An 18,816-nucleotide genomic window follows, 5' to 3' on the forward strand; every position below is an offset into this window, starting at 1 on the left:
TTTATATGTATAAATGTTTTCCATCTGAAAGGACTAAATATTAAATTAAACAAATGACAATAAAATGCAAAGTAATCTCTTTAGTAATCAAATTTTTTTTTAATGTAACTCCGTTACAAAAACCAATGATTAAAATTGTAACTGTAGTGGAGTACAGTTACTTATATTTTGTATTTTAAATACTTAATCCCGTTACATGTATTCCATTACTCCCCAACCCTGACAATGGTTAATAATGTTCTTTTTTTAATTATTGCTCTGTGCTAAGAGTGGGTGAAAAACCAGTTGCAGTTTTGCCAGATCTGGCAAGAGGAACAAGTGCAAAACAAGCAACTTGCCTCACCCAAAATAAGTGAAAAGGAAAATAAACAATAAATTTTTTTTGAAGGAAATCAGAATATCAACAGGAAGTGTCATTCTGAAAATGTACTGTGATAAACCCTATGTTCTTTGGTTTCACGACAAAATGATCAGAAAGGAATTAACCGGTTACCAGCATTTAAAAATAAAGTTTTCAATCTGGAACAATTGAAAGAGACTTTCCCATTTTCATTTACATTCAGCATAACATTTTTTTTTTTTCCTTTTCCTTAAACTGTTTGTTGTCCCTGCTTAAAAACGAAATGATTTTTGCATTCCTCTCCTCCCCTCTCCTTTCCTGTCCTCTTCCTTTTCTCTGAAGAGGATGCAGCTTATTCAAATATTTTCTAGCTGATTTGTATATTGAGAGGCAGCTGATGACTTCCCAAGTGTCACATGATTTTAAAGATGTGTGAGAGTCTTATATTTGTGTGTGTGTGCATAGATATCAGTGGCTTTCTCTGCTGCTCAGACCTTAAGTATTATATTTAGCTCATCGTAGCATGTTCAGATCACTCATCATCTCGAATGCTTTGCAGCATTCTCTCACCCTGACTTACCCTGACTTATCATGCAGAGCATACTGAGATACAGCAGACACATGCACATAATCACCATGTACATCAGCCATGATAAAGCTATTTGTTTAAATGAAAGATCAACTAACCCACTTTATATCACTGCCTATCATTGGAGGACTAATGAGGCTAACATTAGATGAGAAATCAGTAGAGTAGGATGCAATATTTAATGGTGACAAAGTGCTTATAGAAGTTAAAGAAAAGCCACATGCAAACCTATAACCCAGATAAAAACAGTGGCATGAACGATGAGCATGCATTTGGGTAAAGATGTAAAGTTTAATTTCCTCTCTCTCGTTCACCCTTTATATACATTTCTTGCATGTTTATGCCTCATACGGCTCTTCAGTTTCCTTTCAGACAAAGACCTTTGATTAGTCCTGCTTGCCAAGGCATCAGTTTTACTATTGCTCAGACCTTTTTAAAACCCTTAACCCTAAGATTTCAACTTTGGCACATGTACCATTTGTACAGAAAAGATTTCGAAATCATATGAGTTGGCTCATATAAATAAACAAACAACTTTCCACAGCTTAACCCTTCACCCAAATCAAAACCTAACCAAAAAATTCTAACCCCTAATTCAAGTAAATAAAGTGTCTGTATTTATTGCATCAATTTGAAATTCTGTTTGTTGGTTGGTTGGTCTCCATAGGAATAAAAGTCATACAATATCCTATTTGCCATCTTGTACAAATTATTACGAGCTGTCATGCTTGCAACCACTAGCGATGCATTAGAAACGTAGGTACCTGCAGAGCAAATCCCTGACAACCACAGCACCCTAACATCGAGGATATTTTGAACAGGCGAGCACCACATACATTCTCTTTATGAAATGTAAAAATCTTGTTTGCTTTGAAGTTCTTTAACTTAATATCTTTAAATCTTCACTTGAAGGGGGAAGAGCCTGAGTGCTGGTCCAAATGCAGATTGTAGCTTGACAAAAAAAAAAGACCAGACTGCCCTAGTTTTCTACTCTAATTTCTAGAAATAGAGCAAAATTTAACTTCAAAAGGAATCTCTATGTGCTTTAACAGCAATTCATCTGTTATTAATTTTTAGTTCCTTTAACTTAACCGAGAAACATCTATCACAAACGTACATAGACCTTTTTGGTTCTAAGCTAATAATGTTGATGCAAATGTTATGTTTTGCATGCATAATACTGTAGGTCTGGAGCCAGACACAAAACAAAGGTCTGAACCCACATAATGTGGATATGAGAAATCCAGACAAACATGGCTGACTTTAACAGGAATGAATAAGAAGTTTCTTGCATGCAATACTGCTTTCGTTGACCCCCCTTTCCCTTTCTAGTCTATTTCTCATGCTGTATCTCCCTCCATCTCCCCATCAGATGTGTGCTGTCTTGTCTGTTGATGAAGTTAAAAAGAGCATGTGTCACTTCCTGTGCTGTTAGGAATGGGTTTCGAGAGAGATAGAGAGTGATTGAGAGTCATAACGAAGAGCTGAATCACATTAAGTGTAAGAAAAACAGAATTGGCAACAAAGGCAAAAGTGAAGCCCTTAATTCCCATTTGGTTTCATTTGATTTTGTTTCATCTTTATGATGTATTTATTTATTTATAAAAAATTTTATCAATGACATAAAAAGATGTAGCTTTGGCTGAATCGACCTAGACACTGCTGGTCTTAATGTTATTGTGTACGCTGACCTAAGCCTCACCCTCAATCCTCCCCAAAAGGCTTATAACAGAGATCTCATGAAAGCTCCCTTCACAGACAAGCACTGACTGACAGACAAGAGACAAGCACTTCATGATCCACCTGTCACCTGAGCCAGACCTGCCACAGTAGGTGGCACAGTGAGTAAGCACACACACAAACACACACACATAGTGAAAAAACACAGATGAGTGAAAAGATCAGGGATGTGTATTGAGGTTGTGAGGTCAGCAAATGGATTGACATTGAGGAAACAGGTTAAACTGTAAAGTTGTATATTAATATTACAATTCTATAAAGATATACTTGTGGTCAAATGGAATCCATTTAATTGAATAACACATTATCAAGAATCACTACTGCTACACACACATGTACATGCAGATACATGCAGGCTAATGGAGAACTTCCCATAGTGGAAAACATGGCTGTCGTATTGATTAGGTAACTGTCCATTCTTGCAGTAGAATTACTTTCCCCCATGGTCAATGCTACTGTTTTGAGCTACTTAATTTACCAACTGATTGAATGTATTTTCTGGTAGCAACCATATGTGCTCTTTCTGTAAGGAGTATAAAATAATTATTTCGTTTTTAAAAGCACAAGTTATCCTCTTTTAATGTTCATTCCACTCATTTACTTATAATACACAAAACAAACGAAATTCAAACATTTATAGTTCCTTGGAAACCACTGTTTACACCAGTACACAAAAGAATAATGCACATACATAAATACACAGACTTCAATCTTCAGCAGCATGTGTCCACAATTAACGGATGGCTTTGGTGGGAATGACATTGAACAGGTCTCCCAAGAGGTTTATGGAGAACAAATAAATTTTGAGAGTGATCGACAAAAATGAGAACATGAAAAAAAGATAATTATATTCAGCATGATATCAAATACAAATGTTACATTTGAAGTGTAATTTCTGGAATTGCAAATATAATGACGTTTCAAACAGGCTTCCCAAAAAATCCCCCCCATTTGTCATATGGTCAAAAAAATCTGATAGTCCTGCCCTGACTTCATGCGTTTGGTTGATGAACTGGTTCCCACAATTGCTCACAACTCTCTTACTTAACTACAGAGGGGAACTTTATTAAAGAACTTTTCAATATGGCAGACTGATCAATGGGAGGTACACCTCTGAGCAGATATTTGATGCATTTTTGCCCTTGATGTATTATAAAAGAGTAAAATAGACTACATGAGCAAACAAGGCCATAAGATTGGAACATCGCCTCTGATGACGGTGGTTGTGATGATGATGATGATGATGAGGAGCAGTATGCAACCGATAGCTGTGTTGCTAATCAGGCTCCTGCTGAACTGGGTCAAGTACCAATATCCATCTCTGATGTAACCAAACCCCTACATTGAACCATCACCATAGTTACCCAGCACAAGCACGGAGGAATTTTGACTGAAGTGGAAAAGAGATAAAAGGAAAAACAATGACAGCCAATGTGAATCAGGACATTTTCTACTTCTGTGACAGTTAAAGCTCAGGGGCACTGTTAGGATTTTTGGGGCCCCTGACAACTTTGCACTCTGGGCCCCCATCTTATCACAAACTGTACAACATATTTAATTAAAAGTAATCATTATTAACATATGTGAACATAATTATGATTGCACATTCAATAAGAGACACTAAAAACATAATTAAGTTAATGCGAGTTCATAGTAGCACTCGTGGTCAAATACATACATAAATAAGTACATACAGGTAGAGGTTCACCTTCCGATATTTAGAATGACAACAGAGATGTTTACATTTTGGACAGTGACATTACTACTAGACAGCCAGAGAAAATCAATGAAAGTAGACCAGCTGTCAGGGGGTTTCTGAATCACAGGGTAGGCAAATGTTACATGCCACAGACAGAACTAGAGTCATCAGGGTTATGTTAATCACAGTGAGGTCATCAAGCTCCATGGAAAACTTCATCTCTGCATGTTCCCTTTCTCTTTAGGTCCCAGTGCTCTTCAAACACAAGGGCAATCTCATTTTAACCTCATCTTATTCTTAGTAATCGCAGTTTCTCGAATGATTGTGACTGAACTCAAAATGCTCATGTTATCTGAAGTGCTCCACTTTCACACCTTATTCTGAGCTCTCATCCGTTTAAACATGCTTTCTACTTCTTTCTTTTTCCTTTCATTTGCAAGGTTTAGTGGCTGTCAACATAAATGTCCATTGTATTTAACCTCTTGAGTCTAAACAATTCATTTTTGTCCTCTTTGTAGGACATTTGCTATTTGAGACATACTGTACATGCCACAGTTCAGTGCCTACTGTATCTTAATAAAAGCATCCAGTGATTTTCAGAGATACTAAATGTTTAAGGGATTTGACTGATGACAACTTCTCCATGGTTTTTGTCTAACATCACAATTGACTAGTGTCAGTCAATTTTCTTTTTACCTTATCTGGCCCTTAATTTGGACATGTGTTGGTGTAACCTAAAGCAGAGAGGTTGATTCAATCTTATTTAATAATAATTTAGAATAGATGTTGCCATATGAATTGCATATTACAGGTTACTAAAAAAGCTTTTTTCAACATGATCTCATGAAAATTACGTGACCGTGGCAACAGTTTTGCAAAACAATATTACTTGGGTCTGTATACATATTGCTGCAGATTCTAAGTGACATTTTCACTAAGTGGCACTTAATATTTTTTGTTAAATATTCTCCAAACAGATGAGGTTAAGGTTTTTTTTAAGGTGTAAAATGAATGCGTTAATGCACGCGATTGATTTTAACTAGTAAATTTTTCTTACTCACAACTAACACACACACACACACACACACACACACACACACACACACACACACACACACACACACACACACACACACACACACACACACACACACACACACACACACACACACACACACACACACACACACACACACACTTGTTGCGTTTCCATGTTTTATGGGGACTTTCCATAGACATAATGGTTTTTATACTGTACAAACTTTATATTCTATCCCCTAAACCTAACCCTACCCCTAAACCTAACCCTCACAGAAAACTTTCTGCATTTTTACATTTTCAAAAAACATAATTTAGTATGATTTATAAGCTGTTTTCCTCATGGGGACCGACAAAATGTCCCCACAAGGTCAAAAATGTCGGGTTTTACTATCCTTATGGGGACATTTGGTCCCCACAAAGTGATAAATACACGCTCACACACACACACACACACACACACACACACACACACACACACACACACACACACACACACACACACACACACTACAGACATTCAGTGTCAATGATCAAATGATGGAGAAATTACCTGGTGAGAGACCGCTGCGCAGCTTGTTGGAGTTATCCTGTGGAAGCAAGGTCTGTCGATGCTCCACTCAATTTAATATAATTTCAACTTTATACTCATTGCTGCAGAGTCAATTTAGATAAAGTATCATAACGTGTGCAACAAGACAGCCTTGTTCGAAATGTCAAACTACCACACTACTCTTACTATTTCTGTTACACATATGTCAGAAGCAATAAGAGTAGTATTGGTTGAATACAATTCCGAACATGGCCAATGTCTGCAGCGCGTTTCATGTGGAGTTCAAAGCGGCGCTTGCCTCTCTGATGCGAATCATGTGTATTACATATTCAACGTGGATAGCAACTGCCTGCTGGCCAATTAATGTTTCATAGGATGAGCGTTTAAGAGATTTAAATGTGCATTGCAATGAATACACAACCTATTGGAACTAGTTCTTTCAATTAGCCTATAGTCAACCTCTCACTTACACTTTAGGAAACTAAAGATTTCTATCTTTATACCATAGAAAACTTTGTTCTGAAAATGTCAGTTAAACATTATTATTACATTTTGTTTTGTTTTTTTCCTAAGGAAATAAATACATTTTGACAGGAAATGTATACATGGAGTCAAATTTCAATACTTTCTAAATCTGCAATTAATTGCGATTAACTATGAAAAATTATGTGATTAATCATTATTAAAAATGACAAGGGTTCCAGCACTAGTTTTTAATAAAAAAACTGACCTTCTTACAGAACCCTAAACCTTAAACCTAACCGATAGTCTCAGAAAGAGCAAATGTGAGATGAAAAACAGATGAGTTTATTAAAGTTAATGCTCTATCGAGTTTTAAATCAACAAAAGCTACCTCCCTACCCTACATCTTTTTGTAATTAACATTTTCTATTGATTCAAAAATACACAACAGAGAAAAACACAACACATACACATCGAGTCAACATTTAACATTTAACCCCCACTAATATCACTCCCTAATCACCAACCCCACCCTAACCCCATTGAACACCCCAGTGGTCACATATGTATACACACACAGAGACACACACAACAAATATAGATAATAAACATACACAATTAAACTAGACTTCTCTCTCCCCATACCCTCCCCGAGAGTCCCCCAAAAACGCTAAATAATTACCTCATTTTCTGACAAACAAGTCCCCAAACCCATGCTTTCTATTTGCCACCTCCTCGAAAGCTCTCACCCTCCCCATCTCCGCACACAACTCTGGAAATGATGGCGCTCAGTCCAACTTCCAACCCCTTAAAATAATTTGTCTGCCAATCATGATACTGGTCAGAACCCAATTTTTGTATGATAATCCCCCAAATGAGATGCCTCATGACCTTTTCCAAAAGCGGCCATCACCACTCCCAGAGTATCTGCCGCTTTAGGGGGGTGTATACTATTCCCAAAAATATTACAGATCAGCTGTAAATACCTATAAAACTGAGATCTGGGGATCCCATAATGTTGAATCAAATTCTCAAAAGATCTCAACACCCTACTCTCATACAGGTCAGTGTGTAGTAACCCCCCTAACAATCCACTCTACCCTAAATCTTAAACCCAAAACCATAAAAGGGTTTATGAACTGACAATTTGCTAATTTGCTCATGATTTGTGTCATTCTATGAGAACAGGTAAATGTTTTTACACTGTAGGTATTATTTTGTAATTATCATTTGTATTTGATAACTTTTCAAATTGTTACTTATAGATAAATATCTCTATGAACGTAATACGTAAATAAAAATTAAGTACATCTCAGTGAGTTTTTAAAGTGGAGTAAAACTTGTTAATACAAAATGTCCCTATGAAGTTAATACTCCCAGCAGATAATGATTTGTGGAAGAAAGAAAAAGTAAAGATAAATAGATTAAGTGTGATGCATGTGCACAAGAACCAGCATTTCACAAGTTTACGTGCTCATGTAATCCACACAATGTAAGGTAAAGTGATTTGGCTTGCTGTCTGCCGAGAAGGGCTCAAAGGTCCTCCTGGGCAGCTTAATTAATTAATGTAAGGTAATTGATATAATGCATTGGGGTGGTGGGGGACTGCTGTAATAATGGTCACAGGAGTAAGGTGCGTGGCTGTTTATATACTGTATCCTTGGGTTGTGATTGACAGTTTTAGATGCTCCTCAAGAACTTTCATTTGGTTTCCTATTTTGGGAATGCCAGATAAATCCACCAGAAACCTCATAACGGCTCACAAGAGTGTGTTTTGATGAAAGAGCTTAAAAATTATATCTAAGAAAAAGATGCTGCAAATATATTATGCCATTAATCTTAATGGATGAAGAACACAATCTCAGCAGTACACTAATATTAATCTTTATTAACTAAAAATCAAACAAACAAGAAAACTAAGTGCGTATTAAACATTTACATGCTGTGAAAAAATGTCTTTTAAAATATTAACAATATATTTTACTATAAATTTTTATAGAGAAAGAAGGAAATCAGATGCAATCTTAGTAAATAAAATGAATGGTCTGATCAGGATAAACGTCCAAGTTTTCCAGTAGATGCGTCTGTTTGTAAATTTTTTAATCTCCAGTTATTCATTAAAAAAAGAGGACCAAAAGACATGTTTAATGCATGCAAATCAAAACAATTATAAAAGGAGATGGCAGTCTCTTCTGATGGTGATAAGCTGTGTTTGTGCCTCCAGTTACAGTAGTATAACAATGTTACAGTAAAGAAAATTAGATTTTAAAATATAGACTCTATACAATATAAATACACATCAAGCCAGTTTTACCGTGGGGATTTAATGATTAAAGGTGCACTCTGTATGAATAGTACTTTTGAAATATGTTTAAAATCATGTAAAAGAGGAAGACTCAAGTCATAATAGTAGCCTAATAAAAGCGTTTTTATTCTACATGAAGCAGGTCTCCCCTCTTGGTGGTGGCCATGATAAGATGACATGACAAGCCGAATACTACTCTCTTTATCTTAGTTGCCCCCTTTCATCAGACACTTTTGCTCACAGAATAAATGTATCACAGCTGACTGTAAATAGGACATTTGCAAGATGGCACCAGTAAGCTCATGGTAGGTCTCTCTTTAGAGATCTACAAGTTAAAGTTAAAAATGTATTAATCTTTTGGGGAAATTAATGTTTCTCTTTAACTACCAGAACCATACTGTTGCACTCTATAGTGACAGTGATGCTTAACTCAACAAACTCTGCTAATTAAAGCCAGGGGTTAACTTGAGATGACCCCAACACACTGTATACAGTCTCTGTCCAGTAGAGGATTCCAGCTCCAGCTATTGTGCTTTGTTTAGCACAGCTTTGAAAGAATTGTGTATGTGCACGACAAGCCTCTAATAACTGGAAGTCTGCAGAGAGACAGACAGGGTTTGGCGAGATTGTCCTCATAATGATTGACATGTTTGAAGTTCTGTTGCAGCCGTTCCTCACAAGCCTCAGCCAGATGGTGCAGAGAGAGGATGGAGTCTCTTCACAGAAAGTTTTGAGGGTGTAATGAATAATGTCCACATGAATATGAGATTCACAGTGGTCACTGCAATAGTCTGATTATAGAGAGTGTATTCACAGGCTTTTGGGATTCATCAAAGTGAAGGCATAATACTAAATCAATGCATCTCTCTGGATTTGACATGGATAAATAAAGCATCTCAAACCAGAAGTGGCTAGTGAGAAGCCAAACAATGCATTTGATTTAGAATTAATAATGTAATATTTCACTCTTGGTTAAGACTTGGTCCTATATTGTTTGTTTAAATACCCCATGAAATCAAAACTGGAGTTGTGTGGCTTTTAGTCCATATCTGTTTGCTTCAAGGCCATCTATATTCCTAAAAGTTGGAAAAATTCACTATTAGCAGAAATATACATTTAAAATGGATAGATTTTCTATTTAGGGAATACAGAGCAAAATTATGGATGGCTAACACTGCACTGAATGTCCCCTCCAATACTACCAAATTCTGACTATCAATAGCAAGCAGAAAATCATGGCTGTGATGAAATATAAAAGCTATTGGCAATTCATAAGGGACGATCCCTTTCATATGTCCCACCTCAATTTACTGTTTCAATAGGAAATGCATCAACTCAGCAAAGAAAGCTGTGTTCATCAAGCAATTTTATGGGGTCTTTAATTTCAAAGTAGCTCCAAAAAATTATTTACACGTTTGTATTTGTTTATAAATGAATGTTGTGCATTTAAATTTACCATTAAATATGAATATGACAATAAGGTGGTGCATCCCTTCAAATTTTGTTGTGTAATCTAAAATTACTCAATATTTAACATGTTAGAGCTTGTTCATAACCAGTTCAAAATGTCAGTATCAGGAAAGTCAGATACACTTGGCATTCCAATTGAGTGCAATGTAAGATGTGTGAAGCCAGAACTGTTCTATCATATCCTCAGAAGTCATTGAAAAATGTGTTAAGAGTTTGATATTGAAAACTAGAAAAGACTTTTAAAAAGTGTTGAAAAAGACTCATATTAAAGCTATGTATGTGTTGTAAAAGGTGCTCAGATATGGCATTGTGAGCCCTGATCTTCTATACTGCTTCCCGTCGGACTGGCTGCTCATATGGTTGTCAGTGTGTACTGTATGTGTGGTTTGTGTTTCTATGTGTGAGAATCTTTAGAGTGAGAACTGAGACTTGTAATAATAAAAGACTTGCGATAATGTCTTTGTTAAATTTCAGTTATGCTCAGCTGCTCCTGATGTTTCCACACTGCTGCACTTGACTTCATCTGAGGGAGAAAAAACCCAGAACTCAGTTGCTCCCATCAGACCATTGCACATAATAGTGTGGGTAATAATCAAATGACACAATTCCAAACAACCATTAAACAAGATACATTTCCTTGAGAGGCAAAATTGAAAAAGATATCAGTTCATTTTTCAAACTGCACTGGCAAATTTTTTTTTCAAACTGACAAATTGTTTTGTTATTTTAAGCATTAATTTAACAAAAATGAGTGCGCTGTGGGGTTACAACAAGAACAATTTGCAATTTTTATAAGAAATAAACAATTCAAAATATATTCTTTAAAAACAAGTCTTATTACTGTATCTTACACAATTTTGTATCAAGTAAATATATCATGTTTTAAGAATTTCAGATATTTTTACTGAAAAACATGACAAAAATGCTGATTGAGAAAATATTTAAAGGAATATTCCGGGTTCAATACAAGTTAAGCTAAATCAACATTATTTGTGGCATAATATTAATTACCACAAACATTTATTTTGACATGCCCCTCCATTTCTTAAAAAGAACAGCACAAATCTGGGTTACAGCATGGCACTTACAGTACAATGGAAGTGAATGGGGGTTCATTTTTGAATGTTAAAATACTCACTGTTTCAAAAGTTTCGCCACAAGACGTAAACAATATGTGTGTAAACATGATTTTAGTGTGATAAAATCCCTTACTAAACTTTGTTGCCATGATATAAAATTCTGCCTTGAAATCCTCCAAAAAACTGGCCTCTTTCACGTCTATTGTAAGTGCCTCATTTTTTCCTTTTTTTTGTTTTAAAAAGGAGGGACGATTCTACATGAATTTTTGTGGTAATCAATATTATGTCACAAATGCTGTCGCTTGACCTTAACTTGTATTGAACCCGGAATATTCCTTTAATTGCAACGATTAATTGTGAATGAGAGAGAAAAGAATTTATCTCTGGCTTATTCTCTCAGCACTCTCACACACCTGCACTCTTGCTGTGAGTTATCTGGGTTGGTGAATCAGACATCTGTGTGATCTCTTGGGAGGGTGTGTGCTTATTGCTGGAAGGGTCTGTGCTTCTCAGGTCATCTGGGGGCCAACGTAACTCTCCGCTCTCCACCTCTCCATCTGTGGGCTCCACCACAATGGAGGGCAGGCGTTTGGACAGCTTGGGGTGGCGCTCCTGTGTCTCTGGGAAAATCTGAACATACAGCAGATATTTTATCAGTGGGATTGTTCACATGTTTCAGATTGTGCTTAGGTTTACTGACAAAGTGAACACAATGAAAATTCTGGCTCATTTACTCGATGTAGTTCAAAACTGTATACATTTTTTTTCATTCGTGGAACACTAATGGTGAATTTCTGAAGAATATCCTTTGCCAATAAAAATAGGAAGTGGACTGGCGATGTCAAGGTCCAAAATAGCAAAAAGGCACTATAAATATCCATATATTGATCTGTGAATAACAGGCTGAAATTTAAGTTGTTATTAACTGAAAATCTCTACCGTGGCTCTAAAATAAAATACGGCGGCATTAGACACACTGCATCAGGTTTAACATCAATGACGTGGTCACGACACATGCAAGAACCAATGATGTTTGACATCAGAGACATCTAAACTTGATGAGGTACATATAATGGTCCATATTTGATATGAATGAAGAGCTACAGCAGATATTTTCAGTGAATAACGACTACATTTCAAGTATAGCCTCAGAGGACTTGGAGTGTAGTGTATAAAACATCTTTAATTATAAATGTTTGTCATTTTGGGGCTGTCCCTATTTAATTTCATTATGAGGAAAAGAGAATCACGGATATTCTTCACAAATTTATTTTCATTGTTCTATGGAAAAAATGATCAAGACTGGAGTTCATTTTTATTTTTGGGTGAACTGTTTCTTTAATCTGTCGATATGTTGACAGTTCTACTAAAATAAGAAATACATTGGCCAACCAGTGTCCCCGTTGAGGGAGTTGATCAGCACTGTTATCTAAATATCTAAAATAAGAAGGCTAGTGTCTGGGAATGGAATGACCAATGAATAGACTTGGATTGTACACCAACCTGAAAGGAAACACCTTGCTCTCCTGAGTCACTCACAGTGAAGTCTCCTCGACTGTGATCTGGGTTGTTTATTATATCTGTCATTCTGTTAAAAAAATGAAACATAAATGAGCCTAGAATTCACGCCAACCATTTATTATTCTGCATAATTGTTTTATTTGTATGAATAAAGGGCTTCTGATGGTCAAATCTACTGAATGAAATCAGGAAGTTAAACAATTTATAAAGGCCCTATTTTTGTTTTGTTTTATTAAGACACATATAAAAGAGATATACTGTATATTATTCTAAACTGTGTATGTCGTAATGAATAAAAAGCATGTAGATTATCACACAATCCAATAGATCTATGCATAATCTTTGGTGACCTTTTGTGAGAGCACATTAATAAAAATACAAATTCTGTCATCATTTAATCACTCCCATTTCCAAACTTATGAAATGAGAAAATGTATTTGCACTCTTCCATGAAACACAAAAGAAAATCTTTTAGCTTCTTCAAAAGCTTCTGTTTTTCATTCAAGAAAACTTGATTGTGATTTGTACCGCTAAAGACCCCAACATTGATCATAAAAGTACTTCATTTGACTTCTAAAGCCATGCAATAGCTTATTGGGATCTCTCAAATCTCATCTGAAGTCGCACTTTTCAAACTTGCCGCTGTACAATCGGACACACCATTCTGTTTGACATCAATAGCTGGTTTTATATCATCAAAATTTTGGGATATCACTTTGAAATGGGCAATGATGGGCAAGGAGGTGGCGGGAACCGGCTGAGCAGTCAATTCAACTTTTAATGACATAAACCAACTTAAATCACCTTAAACACACAGACACACACACACACACACACAGCGGCCACGTGTGTCTTTCTTTCTCTCTCGAACTGGCGCCTTCGGCTCATCTTTATCCCCCTCCTGGCTGATTAGAACAATTCAGGGCCGGACCTGCGTGCGTCCTCATGGCCCTGCCGCATCCTCACGGCCCAGCCACGCACTTCTCCTCGTCACACACTTAAAAACTTATAGATGGAAAAGCCAAGATGCGTATAAAGTCTCCAAAGTGCACATTTAAAACTTATACGCTCACTTGAGATAGAAAATTATTTTGATTTGATCAAAGAAATGCGCATTTACCTGATAAACTCCTACAGAATTTATGTAGGAATATCCATAGATCTGCTTTTAAAAAACTAAAGTGACTGAATAATTTGTTCATAACTGGACTACCAGCCGACCAATATCACATCTCAAATGTTGTTCTGGTCATTCTGTAATGCCTGCATCCTGAAAATTCAAAGCCGGTGTACAGTTTGCAGAGCAGATAAGTCAAATAAACTTTTGTTTCAACAGAAACACATCTGAAAATATATAGATAGACATGGCAAAATCATATGGATGGAGGAACACACACACACAGCACTCATTAAACTCTCTGATGCACTGCCGCTCCCAGACAAAAGACATCTGCCACTGATCTACAGAAACCAAGTTCTTCAGAGTGTTTCGTCTGCGTGCTCTAAACTGCAACTGTTTTATTAAATGTAATGGAAATTTTGCGCAAATTTTTTTAATTGCAACTTGGATGATAACATAGCTAATAACGTTACTCCTGGTGTGACACATCTAAAGCCGCTGTTTTTAAACACAAGCACGAATGAGATTTAAGAGTTCCAGCCAAGGGGAAGATTATCACTGAATAATGACTTAAGTTGAGGTCTATTCCTCACACAAAGCTATTGTAAGAAAGCAAGAAAGGAAATAATATGAAGTCAGAAAGGGTGAGTAAATGATGACAACATTGTACTTTCAGGGTCAGAGGCACTTTGATCTATATTCATGCTCCAACATGTCTGTTGCAGCATTTGCATGCTCGTTCAGTCTGGGATCCCTACGAAATCCCTTCCTTCCTCTCTGTCAAATGGACAATTTTTCTGCCTAAACCCAATTACCAGAAGTGTGGTTTTAACAAGTAACACACAAATAAACACGCCACCAAAACTTTTGTCCAGGCTTTGACGGCATTATGACACGGACAGCACTGCCGTCCTGCTGCAGCTGGGTATGCAAATGCATCCCCACAGAAGCGTGCTAAAATAATGACCTTTCAAAAAGGCCTCTATAATTCTCACTAAGGCTGATGTTGCTCAGCAGGACGCTTTCCTATTTACAGCCTGTTTTGAAAAGACAGAAGAAATAGTAGAATGCTGAAGGATAATAAAACTGAACACATAAGCCAAAATACAAACACTCCCACCCACACGCACACTCACAAATCCTTTTCAATTATTCAGCATTTGAAAGCTGGATAGCACAAAGACCTATAAAAACTATTCATGTTATATTTACATTACAAATTAATCAAATGCAACATTTGATAATTTTCCTGTCTACAGTCTTTTTCATTTAACACAAAAGGATTCACTAGCTACAGTCATTAACTAGAGAAAAAGGGGAACCTTTAGTAGTGATGGTAATATTGCATTAACATGCTCTTCATTAGTTGTGGTAAGTATATCTTGTTAAGTTTAAAGAGAAATGAAAAGAATGAGAGGGTGAAAGGGTAAAATGGTAAATTAAACTGATTTGTGTTATGTGTTAGAAAGACAGGTACTGTAGTTCTTTCTCTATGTTGCCATGGAACCAGTATAAGGAGCATGCTGGGTCGAACTGTTTGAGTGGTGTTCCTCATAGAAAGGCTGTTCAATTCAGTGCTTTTATGTCCACATTATGGTGTACTTAAATAGACTGACACTGAGAGATACTCTTTCTTGAACTGTCCTTTAATTATGGGTTTACCTTTAAATACAAACATCCCATAACATATATCACAATGTTCTTTGAACAGTTCACCTATAGGAAGCCTGCAAAATCCAATAAGTATCTATTTTCCTTTACGCTGGATTTATAAATGATCAAAAATAAAGAACTGAACTGAACTCACGCCAAAGAACTAGACATGACTTGACATGCACAGTGAAGTCTGTGCTTGAGATCCAAAAATCATCTGGCAGCCAGAACACTTTGGCAATGAGTACAAATTATATCAAAGTGATTTCTTTCAAATTCCAGCCTTGCTCATGGGCATTGGTGCATGCACATACGCAGATGCACACATTAACTCATCCCTACACCTCAAAGGAGGAGCAGTAATGTAAAATAGACAAGACTTAACATACAACAGCCTCCATATGTGGAGGATGTTATGGGTGATATGAAACATTTTCATATTTTACATGAACTGAAACTATTGTCAAAAACTCTTCTACTAGTTTTCAAGTTGCATGGACTTTTAGTTTTTAACACACAAACCTACAAATCTTTTGTGATTTAATAGCCTTTAGATAGATTGTACTGTACCAATATGCAATCTGAATTCATTACACAACTAATCAGACACTGCAAAACACATGCTGCATATGGCATTCAAAATCCATCTTTTCCAGCAATATAACCAGTAATCATTGGAACTGTTTCCCTGAGATTTACAGAGTTTTATAACATTTCCAGCTTTCTTTTTAAAACTTTAAACGTGCAATGGACTACAATACAGTAGCCTACAATATATAGTAGGCTACATGCCTACCTTTCTTTCTTCCCCTCGTTCTTTTCTTGCAGCGCGAGGTATGTTAGTATATTCGGTATATTCTCCGCTGAACACGGACTGAAACTCACACAGCTTCGGTTACATGAGTCCAACCCGCCTTACAGTTTCAGTGTACATCTGACCGGCAGCGGAAAGTTACTGTTGAACGCTGTCATAGTTCTTGTGATCCAGTCAGCGTCATTCATTTACATGCTGAGAGCTGAACTTGCACCGTCGTGTGACTGGTCTTGAGCTCGTCATCGCAGCCTGTTTGATCTGGTAGTTTTTAGCATCTCTGCTGTCCACTCTGATGCCAGATGATGATGATGCTGATTACGCAAGGGTTCGAGTGCGTTATGAGGATCTCTAGCCCCTTGGGTGTCAAGTTGGTCAGTTTAAGTCTTTAAAAGAAGCAAATATAGCCCAAATACTTTCCTGCACCAGAATATTAGAACAGGAAAGTACAGAGAAAGGTATACTCTCACTCAGAAAGAGGGGAAATACACATCATGTTAAAGATTAATGGTGTTTTTGTGAAGTTAACATGTTATAATGGGTTTTAGAGCTTGTCTGGTTATAAAGAAATGGGAATTGGACATCGTTTGAAACTCACTTCACACGTGACTGTTCACATCAGATTAGACCACTGATGCCCCCTGCTGCACACAACATCAACACAACACTTTCATCCAAGCTGTTTTCTTTTTATATAGAAAAGGAGGGACGAATCGAAATTGTTTGTTGTCCTCATCAGGGTCGGCGCTAGTATTTGGGGGCCCTATGCGGATTTTCAAACTGGGGCCCTCCTACGTACAGGTACATCAAACCAAACACACTAAACATCAAAAACTAAGCAAGCTTAAACTGTGAAAACAAACAAGTCAAATTATTTTTAAAGTATAAAGATTTAAAAAAGCAAAATTATCATCTCTTTTTATTAGCACTTATACTTTTTTAACTAACTGAACACAATCACATGCTTAAATTGATAATTAACTAATGAAATTCCAAGACTTTGCAAACGAATAAGAAATTATTAAATTACCAAATTAAGGTAGATGGTATTTACACTTATTGAGAATAGTGACATATGCTATTTGCACCCAGTTATAAACTGTTCACTGCTTTTTTAAAAAATTTTTTTTAAAGAAATAATAATAAATGATTATTCTGCACTACTCGTGCATATACATTTTTTCAGATTTTAATGCAAATTTTGTTATTGTCTCTTGACATTTACACCACGTGACATTTTCTTCTTTAAGCCCCAGAAAAAATACATAAATATAAATAACTTAAAATGCTTAGGTGTATTGAAGTAATGATTGTGTGTGTGTGACCTGCATGTTTTATTTATTTTTGAAAAGTTTAACTGATCTTAAAAAAAAATAAAAAATGAGTGTCACGTCACTAGTGCATGTATTGAAACTATATAAATATTCCTTTAAGAGCTCTAAGCCAAATCCATCTCTGAGAGAAATCACAACAGTACAAATTTTCATTAAGGCAAAAATGTTTATGAAAATTGGAAGGAAAAAAACCCATTATTTTACAAGTGAATTTACAACTCATTCTGTGAAGCTTTGCAAATTATGCAATCCAAATTAAAACAATGGTAGGCTGCAATATACAAATATTGTCTTAAAGCCTATTGCCATTATAAAGAATAAAACAATATATTCAAAGGATATTGCAAAAAATAGAAATAATAATCTGTGTTTGCTGATGGTACATTTTGCATTATTTCCAACACAGATGTTTTCTAGTTTGTGTTACCATGCAGACAGAGGAGGACCAGACATGTTTATATACAGTTTATTGTTTAAAATTCTGCCGTTTTTGGTTCATACTTAATTTGTTTTTTTATTTTCACATTTAACTGAAGATTTTAATTGTTTCCAGTGCTTGATTATACAGTTTTGTAACTAGCACAAAGAGGAAGGATTTGTATGTTCAGGAAAGTGTTGTTGTTTAAAAATTTACATGAAGTTATACAATAAATGTCATTTTTGTGACAAATACAGTGTCATCGTTTTCCAGTATGAAATTATTTTACAGTTATTCATTTACAGTATTAAAATGAATGCCGTAATGCCTGTTACAGTAGTATAATATTTGCTGTGATCAAAAATACAGCATCCTATTACTCTGATGACAATTACAGTACTGTGATTATTATTGTAATAATAATTACAGTATTTTATAGGTAATGTGGTTACATTTACAGTAAGCATACTGTGTAACGTTCTACAGCAACTTACAAGCTAATTGCTGCCAGCCAGTTACTGTACATTTCACAGCACTATTTTTACAGTGTTGGGAGACTTACTTATTGACTGACTACTGATTATGTCATTTGCAATGCTTCATGGGAATTGGAGATCACTGTTGAGCTGATTTGCTGCAATTTACAGTATGTTTCCATGGTAACAGAGACTTATATGATTGGTG

The 18,816-nt window shown here is 36.0% G+C and overlaps 1 protein-coding gene across 1 annotated transcript; it reads right to left on the bottom strand.

The window, feature by feature from the left end:
* Nucleotides 1-8,297: 8,297 nt before the first annotated feature.
* On the bottom strand, nucleotides 8,298-16,638 carry LOC127617961 (protein LBH-like). The gene is made up of 4 exons (XM_052090149.1): nucleotides 16,366-16,638; nucleotides 12,779-12,863; nucleotides 11,689-11,905; nucleotides 8,298-10,719 (listed from the first exon to the last, which is right to left on the bottom strand). The coding sequence occupies exons 2-4, from the start codon at nucleotides 12,860-12,862 to the stop codon at nucleotides 10,667-10,669; spliced, it is 354 nt and encodes a 117-aa protein (XP_051946109.1). The 5' UTR covers nucleotide 12,863; nucleotides 16,366-16,638; the 3' UTR covers nucleotides 8,298-10,666.
* Nucleotides 16,639-18,816: the final 2,178 nt, after the last annotated feature.

Source organism: Xyrauchen texanus, chromosome 24 (genome assembly GCF_025860055.1).
Source record: "Xyrauchen texanus isolate HMW12.3.18 chromosome 24, RBS_HiC_50CHRs, whole genome shotgun sequence".
Classification (NCBI taxonomy): Eukaryota; Metazoa; Chordata; class Actinopteri; order Cypriniformes; family Catostomidae; genus Xyrauchen; species Xyrauchen texanus.

What these genes read in the sequence shown, in the direction of transcription:
- LOC127617961 (XM_052090149.1), bottom strand. Translation starts at nt 12,862, where the DNA reads ATGACAGATATAATAAACAACCCAGATCACAGTCGAGGAGACTTCACT. An exon ending in AGCAAGGTGTTTCCTTTCAG is followed by an intron (nt 11,906 to 12,778) that starts GTTGGTGTACAA and finishes CTGTATGTTCAG; the next exon opens with ATTTTCCCAGAGACACAGGA. An exon ending in AACTCACAGCAAGAGTGCAG is followed by an intron (nt 10,720 to 11,688) that starts GTGTGTGAGAGT and finishes TTTCTCCCTCAG; the next exon opens with ATGAAGTCAAGTGCAGCAGT.